The sequence below is a fragment of the Meles meles genome, chromosome 15 (genome assembly GCF_922984935.1).
Source record: "Meles meles chromosome 15, mMelMel3.1 paternal haplotype, whole genome shotgun sequence".
Classification (NCBI taxonomy): Eukaryota; Metazoa; Chordata; class Mammalia; order Carnivora; family Mustelidae; genus Meles; species Meles meles.
In genome coordinates, this window is record NC_060080.1 from 73,124,680 (window position 1) to 73,146,129 (window position 21,450).

Here is a 21,450-nt window from a genome sequence, read left to right on the forward strand (position 1 = left end):
CCTGTCTAGAAGATAGCATTAAACTTGCTTTACTCATTTACAGAGAGGTACTATTCGAGAAAAGTTAATTCAAAGATTGGACAGAGGACTATCTGGTTGCTCACTTTCTAAGTTTGACTTTCAGGTTGGTTCCATCTTTCCCCATTCCCCAGCAGCACCAAGCCCATTCCAACATGGGCATAACTACAAAGCTCTTTGTGATCCAAAATGCTTTCCTGGTGGTACTCACAAGGAGTTAAACCTCACAGCTTTGCACCTTGTATGGGCATGAGGTTAACCTATATAAAGCGCTCCTTGTCCTTGGTCCTTTCTGTCACTGGTAAATATCCTTTGAAAATGAAAGGCACTGTGAAATCAAATAAAGCCCTTAAGAAAACTATGCCAACAGGAGCAAGTTGCATACAAGAACCTCCTTAGGACATTGTTAGTATTTCTGCCCTCTCCCCTTTCCTACAATCCTATGATTTGTCTTTCCAGCAACATATGAGAATAGAGGTTACCTTTAATACAGCCACCCCATGTTCTAAAGGAGCAATGCTTTGTATAAAACATAAAGCCTGTAAAGACCAGCAATAATGCTTGAAGACATTGAAAACATGTCGAATGTCACAATGAACCTGTGTAAGTAAAAGAAGTACCCGCACCTGCAGCTTTAGGGGAGGGATACTGGAGAGGGTCATCGCCACAAAATAGAATTTTAAATTAATACAGCTTCTCACAGTCATCCTTCATGCCCAAATTCTACCTCCTAGTACCATGTTGTGTTAAAAGTCACTCTCTATTTCTCTGGGGGAGAGTAATGCTAGGTGTAAAGTAATAACTCAGGGGTCAATTTATCAAGTTGGTCATGATTTTTATCTCTAAGGATAAAAAGCATAATAAAAAGGAGGAAAAAAGTACACAATGAGGCAGGGAGTGAGGGTATCTTCAAAGAAAAATAACAGTAGTGATAATCATTCTAATAATTTCAAAAATATGGTTATGCATTTAATGTTTTACTATTTAACAAGTGCTTTCACTGATATCACTTAATTTTTATTTTGATGCTATGAAGTAGAGAACTGTTTACTCACTTCACACCTAAGATTTGTTAAGAGTCTGTCACAGTTTACATCTTTTTACAAAGGGGGAACCTGAAATTAGATGTTAGCTGTTGATCCCACAAACACATTTTTGTTCCAAAGATGTTTCAAGGGGCATCTGGGTGGCTCAGTTGGTTAAGGTCCGACTCTCAGTTTTGGCTCAGTTCTTGACCTCAGCATCGTGAGCTCGAGCCCTGAGTTAGGCTGTTGGCTTGGTGGGAACTCTGCTTGAGATTCTCTCTCTCCCTCACCCTCTGCCCCTGACCCCACCTGCCATCACACTCTTTCTCTGAAATAAGTAAATAAATCTTAAAATAAAATAAGAGATGTCTCAAGGGCCACAGAGACTCTCTGTTAGAGGAGACATAGTTGGGGTTGCTAACTACAGGTTTAGCTGGTCAGCTCTCCTTAAATACTCTGGATCTTGTAGGCATCAGGCAATACTCTAATACTCTGATAACACGACACCTCATCTCACCAGCTCTCAGGAGCCCCTCCTTGCACCCTCTCCCATCTTAGAACTGGCTTCCTCCCACTCAATTTTCAGGCAGAAAACAGCTGGGGAAGAGGTGGGGAAAAGGAAGTGTCAGGCAGAGAGTTAGTCCAAGATTTCCTCCTGGACGTTAAACATTTGAGCACTCCAAACTTTGGGTCTTGTTTCCTCGACACAAACACTCCCAGAGAATATGGCTTTATGTTTGCTTTCCACGCTGTTGCCTTGCATTTGAGCCGCATCTACAATTTGGCCACAGAACAGTGACCTCCTTTCATCTTTTCCTTGACTGGGTGAGGACCTGGACATTTTCAACCAGCCTGCTATGAAATCATGATAGGTCACAAATATGATGTAAGGGGATCCAGAAAGGCTCAAAGGCTCCGAAAGTACTTCAGCCATATGCTCTGTTGTGTCCCAAATTACTTTAGCTATGTGTTCCACTATGCCCCCAAAATACTTCAGCTATGTGCTCCATTGTCCCCAGTGTTCATCTTGACTCTTTGGTTACATCTTTGCTCCCTGTTAAAGTGTAATGCCCTCCCTCTCAATCAAGAGTATCATCAGTTTTCAGAGACAGACACTTTGGTGTGAATGACTGCTTCTTCTTTAAAGAAGAGACTAATACAGGATGTGGGAGAGAGAGGAAGTCACTGACACAGGCCCAGATGATGCAGGGTACAAGGCCGGCTACACTTCCTAGGATGCCTGAAGCCAAGCTCTGCTCCTAGAGCCACTAGGCAAACTTGGTTGTGGCCCATCCCATTTCCTCTCAAGTATCCTCATTACCTATCAGAGGTGAAAAGAGCTCCCCTGTATTTGCCTCTTCAATAACACCCCCTTCAGCTACTCTTTGGCCTCCCTTTCAAGTTGGTGATTTTTAATCTTTAGCTTTCTCAAGTTCTGGGAACTAGAAGAAAGAAAAACTGAGCACTCCATTCTCAAGTTCTTCTCGGCAGATTATAAACTGTGGCTACTATAAGACATCTCTTCAGGTTACAGAAGCAGCAAGCAATAAAGGACTCACTCTCAACTCTAGGGAGAGATTTTCCAATAATTTTCTCATTTCCTCATTGTCCCTGCACCTCCCAGCTCTCTTGAAATACTACAGAGCATATGCTGTCACTGACCTTGTCTGATCATATTGATTGTCAGCAACTGCAGTGTAAACGGAAAGCAAGTTGCTATGGTAATTCCTGTGTCTTAGGTCTTACATTTAAAGACACAATGATCCGGGGCGCCTGGGTGGCTCAGTGGGTTAAGCCGCTGCCTTCGGCCCAGGTCATGATCTCAGGGTCCTGGGATCGAGCCCCACATCGGGCTCTCTGCTCAGCGGTGAGCCTGTTTCCCTCTCTCTCTCTCTGCCTGCCTCTCTGCCTGCCTCTCTGTCTACTTGTGATCTCTCTTTCTGGCAAATAAAAAAAAAAAATTAAAAAAAATAAAATAAAATAAAAAATAAAGACACAATGATCCTAAAAAGGGGGGAATTGCTTGTGGTTGATGACAGAGGAAAATATACAAATTGTGCAACTAATATATTCAAATGAATTCTGAAATCTAAAACAGGATTAGATGTAATAAATTGGTCCTAGAATTTCCACCAAAACCACATTTGGTCTAAATGTTTTTCTTTTCCTCCAAATACTTATATTTTTATGGGGGAAAAAAACATCATGAACAAGGAAGGAGGGGACTATTCATAGCTAAACATTAGGTACGAGAGAATTAGCACAAAGATCCTGCACTGTGAGCTTAAAAGAACATTAAATGGGAGCAGGCAGTCCCAGGTTCTACTTCTCCAAGTTGGTGTATGGCCTTAGGTAGATGACCAAAACTTTCCATACTTTCTCATTCTTCCCTCCTCAACAAGATAACAGATTTTTGCTTCTTTTACTGCTTTAGTCTATCAACAATCCCTTGGTCAACAGGAACCCTGCTCTCAGTTGCACTGAAGACAACTGTTTACAATTTCCTATTAGAGGCTCCTTGAAGGCAGAAATTGTATTCTCTTGAATATATCCGAAGATGATGACTACGGAGGAATTTAAGATTTGATGCCAAAAATACTAAAGCACTGTTAATGCCTGTTCCCTTCAACTCCATAGACTTGAAACCCTTCTGTGTGTGATGGGATAGGTTCAGTAGTACTGAGAGTGTGATGGCGGCCACAGATCCAGCCCTTGTGAACCCACAGAGAGAAGCACAGCCAGCATAACCACACATCCAGCAATGATAGAATATTCTGATAAAGACACAAGGAGTATGCTAGGGAATCTCAGAGGAAAGCAAATGTCTTAATTTCAAGGATTAGAGAAGGCTTCCTTGGAGAAACTATAAAGGTTGCTCAGAAAATTGATGAGATACTTAGGTGTGAGGGGTAAAGTTTACTTTAATCAATACAAGGCAAAGGAGTTCAAATCCTGCAGATGTCACCTGTCCAATCAGCACACACTTGCGGCGTGCCGGCTGAGTGTAGAGGTGACGAGCTATGAATATAACAAAGCCCTTGACCTCAAGGAATGTATAGTCACTAGATTAGACTCCAGAAAAAATGATAATAAACACCATTTCTTTAACACTTACTGAGCTTTAGGTACTTAACATTAATTATTCAGCATTTAGGCCTCACATAGTTCTGCAAGGTAAATACTATTGTCCTCATTTCAGATATGAAGAAACTGAGGCTCAGAGAATTTAAGTAACTTTGCAAGCTTCACAGCTTGGATGAGCCTATGAGTACTTGTATGGGTCTACAATACGAGCTCTATGGCCTGGATCTTAACGTAGATATCCCCTTTTCCTGGTTAGCCTTGTCTCAGTTTCTGCAGCCCCAGCAAAAACTTAAGTGGATGAATGAAAACGGATGAATGAAATTTTGAGGAAAAAAGGAGAAGATGCATGTGTAGAACATGAAAATCTAGTAAATCTAGAAGATAACTACTCGAGAACCTTCCTTCCTTTGCTGATATTCTGAAATTCACCTTTCAGGCATGTTACAAAACAAAAAACATTCCCTAAAAGTGGTCTTCCTAACAAGATCTTTGTTACCTGAAGTTATATTAGTAAAGGACAAATGTGCATTTCACAAATTACTCAAGTGCCTAGGAGTACAAAAGTTCCCTCCAGAAGCTGCTAAAGAAGCTCCAGAAGGAAATACGGGCTCTTTTTTTGCCCCACAGCCAACACCCTAGAATTTGTAAGGAATAATCCCAGCATTATTTGTTTTGCCACTCTCTAAGCTTTTGTTTAAACAAAGGCTACCAAGGCATAGAAAAGGCCTGAATATCAACTGGTTGATGATTCCCAAAATCTTGGGCTAAATCTGACTCATGTCGAGAGACAGTCCACTCTCCTCCTCACTTTCTAAAATGATGCCATTTTTCTCCAGGAAGTGGCAAAATGTCTCATTACCTAGAATCTGTTTCAAGACTTACGTCCTTTTTCCTGACCATCCTGACCTCCTTGCTGTAAAAATAGGGGCACTTTCAGTACCAACATGAGGCAAAGGTAGCCCAACAGTAGGGCTTTTGACTGTCATTTGATGTGGGGTGGAGAACTCTGCTCAGAAATTGACATAAAATCAATGAAATACGTAGTCATTAAAGAGGGGCCCCTGAATTTCTGAATTCAAAAAAATTCAGAAAATGTAGCAAGGAGCAGGATGGTCTCAGTTTTCCATGCAGGATGCTTGCCGAAGAGCAAAGTAAGAATCAATCCAACTCAAATTCAGAAGTGGCCAAATGTGAGTTCCTTCTTGTTCCTTCACTGCTGCCCATAAAGGAGGCACTTTTATGCCAAGAATAAGAGTTAATGAGGTGGAAAATGGTGGTGCATAAAAGGGAGAGTAATTATGAATTACAGAGTGAAAACAGAGACTGGAAAGAGGATGAAAGCCATTTGGGGAAGGGCAGATTATGTTATAGGTATAGGAAGGTTACAAAAATAAAAAATAAAGGCATAACAGATCACAGAGATAATTATTAAGGAAGCTTTTGGGATGCTGTGGGGCAACAGAAGTGTGCAGAAAAGCCTGCAATAATTGCCACACATACATACTTGGTGTTTCTTTTGGGAAAGAGGCTCAGGATATATGACAATGAGGAATTCAACACTGACTTACAGGGGGATCAATGGAGCCTTCTTTAAGCTGACAATAAAACAAGCACGGTCTTCAGGAGAATAATGGCTCAGACTAGGGTACCTTCTCTCCTTGTCCAGGCCTCAGGAAGAATGGCCCTTGCTGGTTATCTCACAGAGCTGCTCCTAAGGAAACAGGTGCAGTGCCTTGAGAACCATGCTCCACGGACCCCTTCACCCCAGCTTGTTAGAAACAGAAGCTGGCCGTCATGCAGGACTGCTGACGATGTGGCTGGCTGCCTTTTAATAACAGAATTGCAGAAATAATTAAAATGACTGAATTCTAGGGCTAGAAGGGACCCGGGAGATCATGTGGATCAACAGTGTTGTTTTATAGATGAGGAACAAAGGCCCAGAGAAGGTAACTGATTTGACTCAAGCAGAGTGGTTAATTAGTGGCAGAGTCAAGACTAGAACCTAAGTCTCCTGACTCCAGCGAAGTAATAAAAATCATGGTAAGCAGCATAACCTTTGCATAACACTGTGTGTTTTTTTTCCTTCTGCATGGCATACATTATTCATATGATCTTCAATAGCCTGGCCAACTACAAAGAATTGAGTATGAAATATATTGAGGTACCAAGGGCCTTACCAACATCTTACTGCAGGAAATGGATCTCAGAGAGCTCCAGCGATTTGCAAAAGTGATGAAGGACTTCCTCTGACCCGCTCAAGAGACCTTGACTCATGCAGCTCCACATTGCTGTTGTTTAGAGAGTTAGAGGTTCAAATTTCTTAATCTGAACACCCCTCCCCCAGTCTGTGTGCTAATGGATTTAGTAGTCCCCATTGTGAAAAAGTTGTTCTTTCTGGCTTGTTGGTGCATCTTCTTTCATGACATAATTGAAAAAGAAAAGAAAAAGCCAAGGGACCATAATTCTGAAAGAAGCAGCCATCTGCTGTGCTCACAGCAAGAGGCCACACAACTCCATCACAGGTAGTTAAGTTTAAGAGAGGGCTCTGGTAAATGAGGTCAAATAGACACTTAGTTTGGGGGGAAAGTTTTTTGGTTGTTTGTCTTCTTCCAGTGTGGTCCAGCAATACTCCTACATGACTCCTAATTAAAAGGCCAACAAAAATTTAAACACTTAGGGGCGCCTGGGTGGCTCAGTGGGTTAAAGCCTCTGCCTTCGGCTCAGGTCGTGATCCCAGGGTCCTGGGATCCAGCCCCGCATAGGTCTCTCTGCTCAGCAGGGAGCCTGCTTCCTCCTCTCTCTGCCCGCCTCTCTGCCTACTTGTGATCTCTGTCTGTCAAATAAATAAATAAAATCTTAAAAAAAAAATTTAAACACTTAGTGTATATACCCATCTTTCACCAGATGATGGATGGAAAGCTCATACATCCCTGATAGGAGGAGACTTGTTGAGCAAATATGAGCTACCATGCCGGGTGCTACATAGTCTTAGGTATTAGAATGAATAGATGGCAACAGCAAATTCCAAAATGTCACGGACTTTAAAACTAAGTTTCCCTCTTTGTCACCTAGCAGTCACACTATATTTAGGATGCCAAGGCAAGAGCAGCTTCACTGTCTTTAATCATGGCTTCCAAGTTTGCCCTGGGTGTCTCTAGCCAACTTGGTTGGAAAGGAGAGAGAACATGGAGTAACACCCGTGGGGCACTATGGACCAAGCCTAAGGTCACACACAACACTTCTGCTCACATTCCATGGGAGGAACCTTCTCACTGGATGATGCCTAACAGCAAAATTGCCCAGAAAATGTAGTCTAGCTATGTACTCAAAAATAAGAGAGGAAAAACCGATTTTGATAGACATCTAGAAATCTCTTCACGCCATGTATTATGTCCATAATCTCATAAAAACCCTAAGAGGTAGTTATAATGATCCCCACTGGCTTAAATAAGCCTCATGAGGGTTAGTTGATTTGTCTAAGATAAAGGTAGAATTTTAATTCAAGTCTGTTTGTCTTCCAGGTGTATGTTCACATACATTCACATGTGGATGGGAGCTAAGACAAACACAAGTCAGCAGAACCTTAGTAGAACAAGTCATTAGTGAAATTACACAGGTAGAGCATTTCATACTATGCTGCTATATAGGTGTGTAATAAAGGTCAATTATTATCACTATCATTATTATTGATGCAGCCTTGAGTTACACAGCTGAAACTTCCACATGTCCCAATCCGACAGATCACTTATCACAGCTTGCGTGTCAGAAGCACCACCTACCTTCCCACCTCCCTTTCTTTGGCCTCTGCGGAAGCTGGCTAACAGCAATGAAGCCAAGTGACCCAATCAATGTCCCTTCCCTTTCTTCTCTACACACAGTCTCCACTCCCTTATACAACCCTGGTTTTCCATGACACAGAACCCACTAAACTCCTGTCTAAACAATTTCCAACAGGCATACAGAGTAATAAAGGGATTCTCTGCCTTTTCTAACTTCTAACTCCAGTATCATTCTACCTCTAGAAAATCTCTTTCCCTTTCCTTCCCTTTTCTTTCCTTTCCCTTTCTCCCTCCTTCTCTTTTTATCCTCTTAATTCTCTTTGCTTTTCCTTTGTCCCTTCCCTTCCTCTTTCTTCCTTTTCCCTTCCTTTTCCCTCTCCTTGTCCTCTTTCCCTTTCCTTCCCTTCCTTTCTCTTTCCCTTTCTCCCTCCTTCTCTTTTTATCATCCTCTTAATTCCCTTTGCTTTTCCAAACAACAACCATCATGGCTCCCAAGCCTAAGTACTAGCTACCCTCCTGTATTCAGGCAGAGATAAACTCCTTTTTCACTCCAACTATGTCTCCACTAGCCACTCCATTTTTATATTCTTGCATATTAGATACATAGCCTTGGATTTACTCTAAAATGTTAAGTAAATCGTTGGGACACTTAATTGTTAAAAAGAGAGAGAGAGAGAGAGAGAAAGAGAGAGAGAAAGAACTCATGACCCACATCAAACCACCAATAAGTCATCACATGACTATTAATAACTAATGGTCTAGCTGAAATCACAAAGTGCCATAATTACAATAATGATGGTGGGGAATGAAAATATTTGCAAGAAACACTGAAAAAAAGTAATTGAGAGGACTTGGGATTTGTTAAATATTTGAAGGGAAGTTAGAGGTGATCCCAGGATCTAAAGCTTGGGTTGGTCTAATGAACCAATAGGGATGATAGAGCTGTTGGCTGGACTTATTAATTGGGGAAGGGAATGAAGTTGGGGGAGGAAGATAATGAACCTGCTTGCAATAGAATATATGGCTTTGGTAGCTGCATACATGGACTCTGGTCTAAGAGAGAAATCTGTCCCAATGACACGTGGAGCATCAACAGAAAGGTTCTAACAGGGAAAGCTTGAGAGATCCAAAGAGCTTCAGAAATGCTGACATTGAGAAGGCATGAGAGAAAATGTGGTATCTGAGAACAAAGAATAAAATGTACTGAATCCTTACTCCGTACCCTGCTCTGCACTGCTGTGTTGGGCATCCTTCCCACTCTTTCCTCCACTTCTTTTCTACTGCACTTCTGTACTCAAAACGTCACATGCATGCTGCTTCCCTCCAACGAAACCGCTAATTCTTGGGAGACAGTTCTTGCTTTTTACGTGCTCTTACATGCTCTACACTTGCATAGAGAATGGACTAAAAAAGCACTTACCATATGAGTCACTGCTTGAGATTTTATCTGTGAAAGGTGATTTTGCACGTTGACATATTGCCTTTCCAGAACTCTAGTATGAAGCAGCATGGAAGAATGGGGTGGTATTTAGTTGCTTTATAGGCATATCACTCCCAAAAGGATTTCTACTCTAACAGGATTTTCTTAAGTGGCAATAGTTTTCCAACTCGCTCTAAGTATGGCCTACCTGATATCTGCCATCTTTTTGAGGCCCCATGATCATATCCAAGGTCAACTTTACTTACTGGCTCTGTGGTAATTGGGGAAATTACTTAATCTTTGTAGGCTTCTTTTTCCTCTTCTGTAAAGGGACTAAGAGCGATACAACCCTCACAGGGTTGTAATGATTGGGCAATTTAATAAATATGAAGAACAGAAAAACTGGCAAAAAGAGCCTAATAAATGTTAGCTATTATGACTGATTTTTAGTCCTTTTCCTCATCTGCTCTGGGAAATGAGGGAAATATGTTACTTCAAAATATAATTACTCAACATTTTATATTAAGACAAAACTAAAAATTACACAATCAGTTGCTGTTGAGGTATTTGAAAGTGAGTTGTATTCAACTGTCTCTGATTGAGTCACGGAGGGTTCTTTTGCTGGTCTCAGTTTGGAGCCATATTTAGAGCATCTTTAGCAAAGACTCACCTAACCCAGGAGAAGGAAGCAGATGCGACATATCAGAAAAGGAGGGCATCTACCTGCTGCCACTGAGGAAGGAAAAGGAGCCCTTTGGCGATGTCCTTATCACACACTGACAGCAAGTCCCACTCTGTACTGACCCTGTCCCAAAGGGAACAATATCCTTTTTAGGTTATGCCTTCCGTGACAGAGACATCCTTATTGGGGCACACTGCCCACTCTTCTTTGGTGGCCAATAGACCAGTGGTGGGTCTCTGTGGGAAACACTCAGAATGGAGATTAGTGCAATGCTATATATCAGCTGGTTTCAGAATCTGATCTGCATTGGGGTTGAAAGAACTATTCCTAGGACCTTTGTTAGCATCATTTTCCCAGCACAGTGGTTGGCTAATTCAGTATCTCCCAGCTGAAGAGGAATTCAGTCTTAAACTCCAGAAGAAGGCAGACGGTCTAGCAGGCGTGGTGACATCTGGGACTGACCATGTGATGAACACTGTGCTTTCACACATACCATCTTGCTTAGACCCTTTGACAACCCTGCGAGATAGTCATTATTCCATTTTATAGACAAGGAAACTGAAGCTCAGTGAGACTCCCTAACTTGCTCCCAGTTATACAGCTAGTAAGAAACAGAGGCAGGATTTAGACTCAGATCTCTATTTTAGTCTCTGGATCTGACCCTTAAGGGAATTCTAAATGAGAGTGTTAAGTCCGTGTTCAGACACCATTATGAAATTTTCTGAAAGGCATTTTCACTGGAATTTTCACCTGAACTCTTCTGTATTTTTTTAAATTATATAGCACATTTCCAGAAGAATTTGGAGAGTAGAAATAGGATAGAAATACAGAAAATCATACAGCATATATTTGTGTGTATGTACATATATGTATATATATGTATATGTGTGTTATGTATATTATGTACAAGCATGTTTAACATTTAATGTGTAATAGATAATTATATGTACTATATGTAAAAGTATATTCCTCATGTATCTGCAGCTATATTCAAGTGCAACATACCAACCATTCTTTTTCTTTTTTCCAGTAACTCAGATGTAGCCTACCAAATAAAGACAGCACTGGCTAAAAGAAAGCCTAGAATACTAGACTTACTTAGAGATGATTGCTAAAACCTAAGATCAATTTTATTCATCTTAGATCCCTAGCACCCAGCCTGGTGCCTGAAACACAAAAGCTACTTAATGACAATCTGTTGAACATTTGTTGAATTCGTTCTTAAACTCTTTTAAATATTCACTCCAAGGTTCTGCTAAACAAGAAGCTTCCTTCCTGTGCTAATACACAATTTGATTTGTAAATACGCTGTTTACTGCAAGTTTTCAAGAACACAGCTTTCTTGTGCAAGAGCCAGGGTAGAAAATCTTTTATAATCTTTCAAAGATAATTCATTCACTCAGCAAACATTTGGCTGGTAGCAGGAATACTAAGATAAAAGGCAATGTCGCTGTCCTCTTTGCTTAGTGAAGGAGACAAACCAGAGTGCAAATTCAATACAGTATTTGAGGGCTACAACAGAGTGTGTATGTGGGGATCCCAGACCACAGGAAAGGAAAACAATCAACCCATTCAGTCTGAGGTTATTAAAAACAAAAAAAATTTGATTTAGTGAATATTAAAAATACTCTAATGCAATTGAATTCCCTAATGTGCCCAGTTAAGGAGGGGTATTTTAGAATGTTAGAGGAAAATCCCCTGTGGCAAGTCAAGGGAGGAGGGAAAAGAAGAGGCAGACCCAGTTGGAGAACATCTCCTATGTTGGGGGGAGGAGGAAAAAATACAACAAGGTTGTCTCCATGTGTATTTTATTTCTTATTACATCCCAATATGTGGATATCATTGAGGTTCTAATGAGACCTTTAATTTCTGGTGACAGGTTCTTAGTTCTTCCTTATCCCGTAAACCTGTAACTAAAATCTGCTCTGAATCAAACAGTCCCAGCACTCAGCAAATAAGTATCAGGCAAAATGGTGGACAAATTAGTACCCTTCTATGACAGTTTGAAATCTTATGCTAGACCTGGTTGAATTCTACATGCTGGTTCATCCCCTAAAGTCCCTCCTACTGAACACCCTGCCCCCCTCCATCAAGTGTACCTGTATATAAATACCACTCCAATGACCAGAAGAATGGACATCTGGAGTAGAATGTGTCGCTCAGAAACTCACTCCAGAGACAATGCCCTGAAAACCTCCAGTATCTCATACAGGCACATCTTCCCTTCCTTCAAGGAAACATGGAATTTCACATGCACAGAAGAGACCTTAAAAGTCATCTTCTCTAATCCTCATAGAACCGTACCAGTCATCTCTGCTGTTTCCTCTTCCATGGGAGTTTTGTCAGTTCAAAGAGTTCATCTGGGAGCCACGGGGAGCTGGGAAATGCTGTGACCCAGAGAAACAGAGCTAAAGGCATCCAGAAACTATTGGTACAGCAGACCAGATACATGTATGTGCTCCTTATATGCTGTGAATTAAATGTGAAACTTCCAGGAACAAAAGCCTAACTCACAGACAAGTTGGCCTCGGCTGAAATTTGGGCATGCTGCCTACAGGAAAAGGGTGAAAGACACTGAAGACAAGTGTCATCTTTGTAGTTCTACAGATGCCATTTCTGAACCTCAAGACTAGTTTTCCTCCATTTACCCATCCATCCACTAAACATTTACTGAGTATCTATGACATGCCAATTTATCACTAGGTGCCAAAGATACAAGGATAGATGAATGAGATACCATCAGGAAGTCAAAGTCAAGTTGGGGAATCAGACAATGACCACACATCCCCATCAAAAAAAGAGCATGACAAAACAATATTAATTCCTTTAACTGAGCAATCAAATAAGCCTTGTGAGAAGGAGAAGGTAGGAAAAATTTCAATGAAAAAGAAAGGGGAGGCTTTCCAACAGGGACACAGGGTTTTTAAAATCAAGAGCATCGGGTGGTGGGGTTATGGACATTGGGGAGGGTATGTGCTATGGTGAGTGCTGTGAAGTGTGTAAACCTGGTGATTCACAGACCTGTACCCCTGGGGATAATAATACATTATATGTTTATAAACAAATTAAAAATTTATTTTAAAAAAATCAAGTGTGTCACTCCCCTTGGTTTAATTTAATTGAACTCCCCTATCATGCTTTTCACATCCAGTCATGTGTGTGATATGGAGAAAGGTCTGGTGGAGTGTTACCACCAACATTTATCATACTAGAAGTTAAAACTGGGAAACATTTTAGTTGTCAGTCCATTGTAAAACAATAAATCCCTATATGCTACCATAAATAATAATCATTATGCAAAATAACTTGTCTTTTCAAAAAAATTAGTGTGCAGAGTACCATGATTTTACATATTTGCAAAAATTTTCAGCAATCTGGCTTAATAGAAGACAGATGGAATCTCATATCTGCTTCTGCATTATAATTGTGTCTGCCATATTACACATCGAGTAACCTCTGGACTCCACTGTAGCCTCAAATAATAAGACAGAAAAAATTCTATTTTTAGCATTTTTATGAAAATACTTTTGGCCATACAGACCACAAGATCACACTCTGAGAACAGCTAATCTGTCACACCCCTAGAGCTCTCCTCTCCTTATAAGCCCTTTATCTGTTGCCTCTAAGAAAACGCTATCACAGCTGGAATTGTGCCAATTGCAGTGATTTATTACAATTGCAAAGAAAATTCTTAACTGAAGTTATTGAGACAAAGAATGGTTTCTTAATTATGTACGTTCTTCGGATGTAAAAATTCCAGGGGCACCTGGGTGGCTCAGTGGGTTAAGCCGCTGCCTTCGGCTCAGGTCATGATCTCAGGGTCCTGGGATCCAGTCCCACATCCGGCTCGCTGTTCAGCGTGGAGCCTGCTTCCCTCTCTCTCTCTGCCTGCCTCTCTGTCTACTTGTGATCTTTCTCTCTGTCAAATAAATAAATAAAAAATAAAATCTTTAAAAAAAATTCCACATCCTCCCTTCTTTTTTTTTTTTCCCTTTTTATTTATTTTTTTTTTTCAGCGTAACAGTATTCATTCTTTTTGCACAACACCCAGTGCTCCATGCAAAACGTGCCCTCCCCATCACCCACCACCTGTTCCCCCAACCTCCCACCCCTGACCCTTCAAAACCCTCAGGTTGTTTTTCAGAGTCCATAGTCTCTTATGGTTCGCCTCCCCTCCCCAATGTCCATAGCCCGCTCCCCCTCTCCCAATCCCACCTCCCCCCAGCAACCCCCAGTTTGTTTTGTGAGATTAAGAGTCATCATATGATCTCCCTGATATGAGGACATGGAGAAGCAACATGGGGGGGTAGGGGGATAGGAGAAGAATAAATGAAACAAGATGGGATTGGGAGGGACACATCCTCCCTTCTAAGACGAATTTAATGATCCTCACAGCTGCCTATTATCTTAATCAAGTCAGGTAACCTTTGTTAAACCTCCCTGAAGATATTCTGGCTGCACTAACTCCACTTTACATAGGTACACTAAAAATGAAGGGATGCAATGCATAATGTAAACTACTGTCAATTATCAATACTAAATATTCTTATATATTTTCCATAGCAGCTCTTGCTACACATTTAACATCTGAAATAGTGTGGTTTTTTTTTTTCTTATGAAAAACTAAACCTAACTAGTACATTCTCTGTTTTACTCCCACTTTCATCTTTTATCTCTGGTTTATCTTGCTACGATTTTGGCTCATTATCTCTCATTATCTTGTGGTCCCAAAACTTATCTAACTTATTATCTCAGTAACCAAGGGAAAATTGGCCCTTCTTGCTCCTGAAGCAAATTTTAAGACAAAATTCATAGGCCTAAAAAGGGCCTTAATGATCATCTAGTTCAGCAGTTCTCAATCTTTCCTGTATATGAGACTCACCATTGCTTAGAAAATTAAAGGGAGAAAAAAATAATACCAGAGTCCCACTCCAGACTAAAATCCAAATCTTTGGTGTGGACCCAGGCTTTGGAATTTTTTAAGGTCCATCAGAAGATTCATTAGAATGTAGTCAGACTTGAAAAACTATGATATAGTCCTACTATTCACTTTACAGTTGGGGGGCAGCAATGGCCAAAAGGGGAAGAATGCTTACTAATAGAATCACCAGGATAGAACTAGATGTGAACACCACCTTTTGGCCAAGCAACATGACCAAGATTCTTCTATTAATTCCCTTAATTCAGACTTCTCAAAACACAAAGTTATTCTCCTTCCCTTGCATAAAAGTCATTTTTCAGATAATTTTATTTATGTTCCATAAACAAATAGATGCACCCATTTTTTAAAGTTTTTATTTGTTTGAGAGCAAGAGTTGGGGAAGGGGCAGAGAGAGAGGGAGAGGGACAAGCAGATTTCTCACTGAACACAGAGCCTGACGTGGGGCTTGATCCCAGGACCCTGAAATCATGACCTGAGCCGAAATAAGATGCTTAAATGACCGAACCAACCAGGTGCCCTGAGATGCACCATTTTAAGTTTAAAGTTTGGCAAGTTAGACAAGCATGTACACTCATGTTACTACTTCCCCAATCTTGATATAGAACATTTTCATCACCCCAGAAAGTTTCCCCTCACCTCCTCCCCATCGGCAATCTTCATCTCAGACCCCAGGTGACAATCACTTGGACTTTTGTCACTCAGTAGTGACAAAATTTTTCCTGTTTTAGAACCTCATATAAGCTAAATTACACAGTTTTGACTCAACATAATTTTTTTAAAATTCAATCATGCTGTATCCACAGTTTGTTCCATTCATTGATGAGTAGAATTTCACCAATATATGGATATTCCAGCTTATCCATTGGGTTGTCTCCAGTTTGAGAATACAAATAAAGCTGCAATACACATTTGTCTACAAGTCTTTGGGAGGGCATACATTTTTATTTATCTTGTGTATATATGTGTGTGTGTGTGTGTGTGTGTGTATTAATTAATAATATATAGGAGTGGAAATACTGGGCTCAAGGTGGCCTGGGAGGCAGAGTTCCAGGCCTGCAATCAGCCAGAGGTGGTTCTGCATACAAGTGGGGCTGTTTATTAACACGGAGATCAAAATACTTCACAGACGTGTCAAAAAGATTGCAGAAAGTGTATACAGAGTAGCTGGTAAATATAGATGTGTAATAAATGATAACAGAAATGACTAGAGATGGCACTAGGTTGGGCTGGAACAAGATTCCTGAATTTCTCTGTGATATTCTCTTCCACTGCTGCATATTGTTCACCTTCCCCCAACCCTCATCCTGTCAAAGGCTCCCCCTCCAACACCCTCTCCCGTATTTGAAGATGAGTCCATAAAATATGAACTACCTTCCGAAATAATTTAGAAGTGTTCTTTGGCTTTCTGTTCACAAAGAATGAACAAAGAAAGAATTGAGAATGATGAAATTATCATTCTAATAATTTGTAGTTCTCTTTGACAATGGGATAGAGGAGAGAAGAGAAGAAATCCAGATAAGGGAACTCGTAGCACGTGAATTCGCTGAAGGAGAAAAGTCTGCCTTTTAGGCAATATGAGGCTGAGATATTACCATGAGTGGTGAACCAAACCTACTGGTAGCAGTAAGTGAACCTGGAAATCATTTTTGGAAGATATGGCCCCATTCGGATTTAAGCTCTGGCCTCTAGTTCTTCCTCCATGACCTATCTTCCCCTGGGCAACTCTTTTACTCAGCTCCTTTAAGTGTTCAAATTGACATCTTCTTTTTCTAGGTCTACCACCTCTTTCCTACTCCTCCTCATTCCTGTACCTCCCAGAACTCCTTCCACTTGTAGGACAGAAGAGCAAAATAAATGGCCAATAGCCAACATGTTCTATCACACAGACACGCACACACATGTACACACACACATACCACCCTTATCTATAATGAACTGTAAAAACTGTGAATACTTAAGTTTACCCAGTGAATCATGAAAAATGCTATCACAGAACAAGAAGGCTCTTTTCTCTCACAAAATGTCTCCTTCCTCATAGGGGCTTGTGAGAAGTCACCCACCGCCACTGAGTTGACAAGCTCCAGATATCACCAGCCCCCCTCACTGAGATGGCTGCTGCTTATAATCACACCTCCCCTGTAAAACTTCCTCCCTGCTCTGCCTTCCAGGCTTTCCCCTCATCAAGAGCCTTTCTAGAGCTCTTCAGCTAAATCCCAGGCCAGCAGACAGTGCTTCTGCCTCAGCCAATTTGAATGCATGCTGCCTGTGAGATTTCCTAAGACACTCTCAGCTGCTGCATTAATACTGCATGAGCCTTCCTCTGGAGGCCTAATAATAGCACGTTCATCTGCGAGCCACTTTATAAACATTAAGTGATTAAGCCACCCTCTATCTTCTCAAGCTCTGGGCTTTAGCATAGTGGACTTCACTCTCCACTATCCTCAAGTTACTCCAGCTGGGAAAAAGAAAACAAAAAAACCCAAAACCTGAAAGATCTTTCCTGGGTATTTTACATCAAGACATTAAGACCAAAGGCCTTGCAGTAACAACCCCTACTTGAGTAATAGTATGGAGGGGAAAGTTACTTAAATCCATGTTCCTTTTAAAAGAGACTGAACTGAGGTTCTCATCTCCCAAAGCTAGATTAGTAGAGAGAAGAACTTGACTCCATGGTCTAGAGCATGGTCATTGAACTAGAGCGCATGGCACCAAATCCAGACTGCCATCTATTTTTATAAATAAAGTTTTATTGGAAGACAGTCATGCTCATTCATTTGCTTGCTACCTATGGCTACTTTTGCACTGCATTACCAATTGAGCAGTTGTGATGGAAACCAAATGACCCACAAAGCCAAAAAATATTTACCATCTAGCCTTGTAAAAAAAATTTTGTTGACCCCTGCAGGGTCTAAGGAACTTCAAGCTTATTCTTATCCTATATATTCCCTAAATATCTTTTTTTTAAAGATTTTATTTATTTATTTGATAGAGATCACAAGTAGGCAGAGAGGCAGGCAGAGAGAAAGAGACAGAGAGAAGCAGGCTCCCTGCTTGAGCAGAGAGTGAAGCGAGGCTCAATCCTAGGACCCGGGGATCATGAGTTGAGCTGAAGGCAGAGGCTTTAACCCACTGAGCCACACAGTCACCCCCCTAAATATCTTTAATCAATTCTCTTTCCCTTTCTGGGCTTCAGTTTCTACATCTGTAGACTGAATAACCTCTAAACTAACTAAGCCATCACCTTGGGCTTATTCTCTCATTGTTCTCTGAATATTAGCATCTCATATGTTAGCTTTGACTCATTATTACAGCTGACTTGAGGGCAGGAATAGAGTTGTGTGTGTCTCATGAATCATTGTAGGCAGGAGGCTCTATGCTGAGCCCTAAATCCATCTGTGAAGTGTAACTGTACTGACTTGAATCATAGAGTTTGTTTTTTGTTTGTTTGTTTACAGAGAGATCTCACAGAATGAAGTCTTGGAAGTAATAGAGGCAGATGTGTTCTCCAACCTGTCCAAATTACATGAAATGTAAGCAAGATCCTATGGGGTTTGCTCATGATCTTTGGCAATAGCCTTAAATTTTGTGTATATTCCTGGAAGGCCCTATCTCTGCTCAATCCTCTGATCTCTGAAGTTCATTTTAAGGGGTGCCTGGGTGGCTCCATCAGTTGAGCGTCTGCCTTTGGCTCAGGATATCTTAGGATCCTGGGATGGAGCCCTGCATTGGGCTTCCTGCTCAGCAGGTAACCTGCTTCTCCTTTTCCCTATGCCTCTCTCCCTGCTCATGCACTCACATGCTCTCTCGCTCTATCTCTGTCTCAGTGAATAAATAAGGAGAAAAAAAAAAGAAATTCATTTTAAGATGTCAGCCCAAAGGCACTGTCATAGGTCTCTCTGCCTGGTGACTCAGGTACCAACCTAGAGACTAGTCTTGTCATGCTCCCTCTCTCCCAGATTTTTTTTCAATAGACCCAAGAACCTTGTTCAATAACTGAAGATACTTCTATCTCATCTTCTCATTTAAAATTATTCCAGGGTCAAAGTCCAAAATAAATCCCACATGGTGTAGTTAAAGATAAGCAATCCTCACTTGAATACCAGCTGATGCCATATATCTCCATGAAACCTTGGCCAAGATACAGAATCATTCCAAGACTTGGTTTTCTTATCTGTAAAATGAGAATAATAATGAAAGTACATGGCACAGGATCAATGTGATGAATAAAGGAGATAAATATAAATTATATATATAAATATATATATATATTTATATAGATATAAATTTATATAAATATAAATTAGATCTAACACATCAGCTGCCATAGAGGAAGTATGTCATAACAATCCTTGGTTCCTCATCATAACCCAATTTTCTTTTTCTTTTTGACATTCTCATTTTACACACCTGTCAATATTAATACAGATGCAGTTCTGTTCCATACCAGCCTATAATTACAATAAATCAATTCATATAATCATAAAATATCAAGGCCAGAGATGCCTGGGTGGCTCAGTCAGTTAAGCATCTGCCTTCAGCTCAGGTCATGATCCTAAGGTCCTAGGATCAAGTCCAGCATCGGGCTCCTTGCTCAGCAAGGAGCCGGCTTCTCCCTCTGCCTGCTCTGCCCCATTCTTGTCTCCTCTCTCTCTCTCTCTCTCTCTCTGTTAAATAGATAAATAATTTTTTTTAAATCAAGGCCAGAAGAGACTGGAGACTATCTGGTCCCTATTTTTCCAGAGTATATTCTGTTTATCATCAAACACTCAGGAAATTATTGAGTGTTGTTTAAAAAAGGTAAATGACAGTATGGTCAAATAGGATTGGGAAACACTGGGCAAATAAAGTTAGATTCACTTACTGTAGGAAAACTCAGAACCTATAATATGCAAATATATACTTAGAATCCCCAAGGAGGATACTTTATTAAGGGTTCTCAACCAATATCACCGGAAAGGTTTCTTCTGTGGGGCATGTATTAGTATCTCACAGCACTTCCACGGAAATGGTTAGGAAAGCCACTGAACCACTTTCTTAACATTACAGACGAGGATAAAAGACACAGAGAAGTTCCAAGACTTATCTAAAGTTACCCAGCCAAATCCACAACAGGATAAGGACTTGAAAATAAATCCCAATTCTGGCATTTTTTAAACCTCGTTTTTAAGCTTGCCAAGTAGATGTACATATACACATTCCATTATTCATATTATTTATTTAGAAAGGATACTCTGTTTGTCCATACTAGCAGACTACCCCTTCCCTTTTCCTTCCTTCTACCCACTCTGCCTCCCACCTGCATTATTCCTCAAGGCCATTAAACCTCTGCAACTGATGCCTTCCCTCCTTCTCCCCCATTGCCCTCCTGTTCCCTCCTTTCTTCTCTGTTTGGTCTCACCTTATCCTAGCTGGAAAAAGAATTGACCAGGATCTCAGACCCACAGGGCATGTCACAGAAATGAACCAAAGGGCAGCCAGCTCTCTGGGCAAGTTCAAGCAAGCATCCCCTCTGTTGTTCAGCGGGCCATGGAGCTAATGGAACGGCTCTTTCATCTCTTCCCTGCACGGAGAGGTGCTCACCCCCATGTAGCACTGACTGTACTTAAAATAATTAATTACCTGGTACTTGGATCTGGGTAGCTACAGGTTACTGCAATATAAAAGCTAATGAAACAGGGAGGAAGTAATTAACACAGAGCACCTCTGCAAATATACATTGATCCAGCAAGATGAGGAAAGGGCAGTCTCTCTGCTGGCATCCAAATGTGAACATGCTCACCTCCAGACTATTGATCAGGACACAGCCAAAGCCAACAAGGGCAGAAGTCTCCACTTCTCAGGAGCTATGAGAGTAGCCTCAGTCTACAGCATGCAGGGAATCGCCAGCACATTCCCAGCTACTGTCTGCTGCATTTTCTTGGTTAAAATCAGAGATGTCCACTACTTTTCACCTGATCTTTGCTTTCCTTTGCCTCTTTACTTTTCCCTTAATCTCCTTTTGCCCTTCACCCTTCCTTCCATCTTCTTTTCACCTTCTTTGTTGTTTTCCCTCTCCTGCTCTCTTGACTCCAGACCAGACAAAATCTCTTTTCCCATGCTAGTCTCATTACTGCCCTCTTCGTCACCGCAGAGGAAACGAGAAGGTTTCTAAAAGACACTTACCAGTTACGGATGCAGTGTGCTGAGTGAAAAGGACACCCTCAACCAGGGCTTTGTTCGGCTATCACTAACAGGTGCCAAGAGGACTTTAGTTATGAGATCCAAGTGGGTTAATATTCAGTTTGCACAGTCTCAACTCTTCATTGAAATGTTGGATGGATAGAGGGATGGGTAGGTGAATGGATTAAACCCTTTGCATAATGTGAAAAATACTACAGCATTCCTCAGTGTTGAATTCATGTATGTGTTCTTTCCTGTTTTGCAGTAGAATTGAAAAGGCCAACAATCTGCTATACATCGACCCAGATGCCTTCCAGAGCCTTCCCAACCTCCGATATTTG

At 41.0% G+C, this 21,450-nt stretch overlaps 1 protein-coding gene across 2 annotated transcripts in view; it reads left to right on the forward strand.

Moving 5' to 3' along the window:
• The window catches only part of FSHR (follicle stimulating hormone receptor), a 176,697-nt gene that overhangs the window by 111,006 nt on the left and 44,241 nt on the right, over window positions 1-21,450 (forward strand). For both annotated transcript variants that reach the window (XM_045979536.1, XM_045979537.1), the window contains exons 3-4: window positions 18,406-18,480; window positions 21,375-21,449. In XM_045979536.1, coding sequence (XP_045835492.1) covers window positions 18,406-18,480; window positions 21,375-21,449 — 150 coding nt within the window. The remainder of the gene's footprint in view (window positions 1-18,405; window positions 18,481-21,374; window position 21,450) is intronic.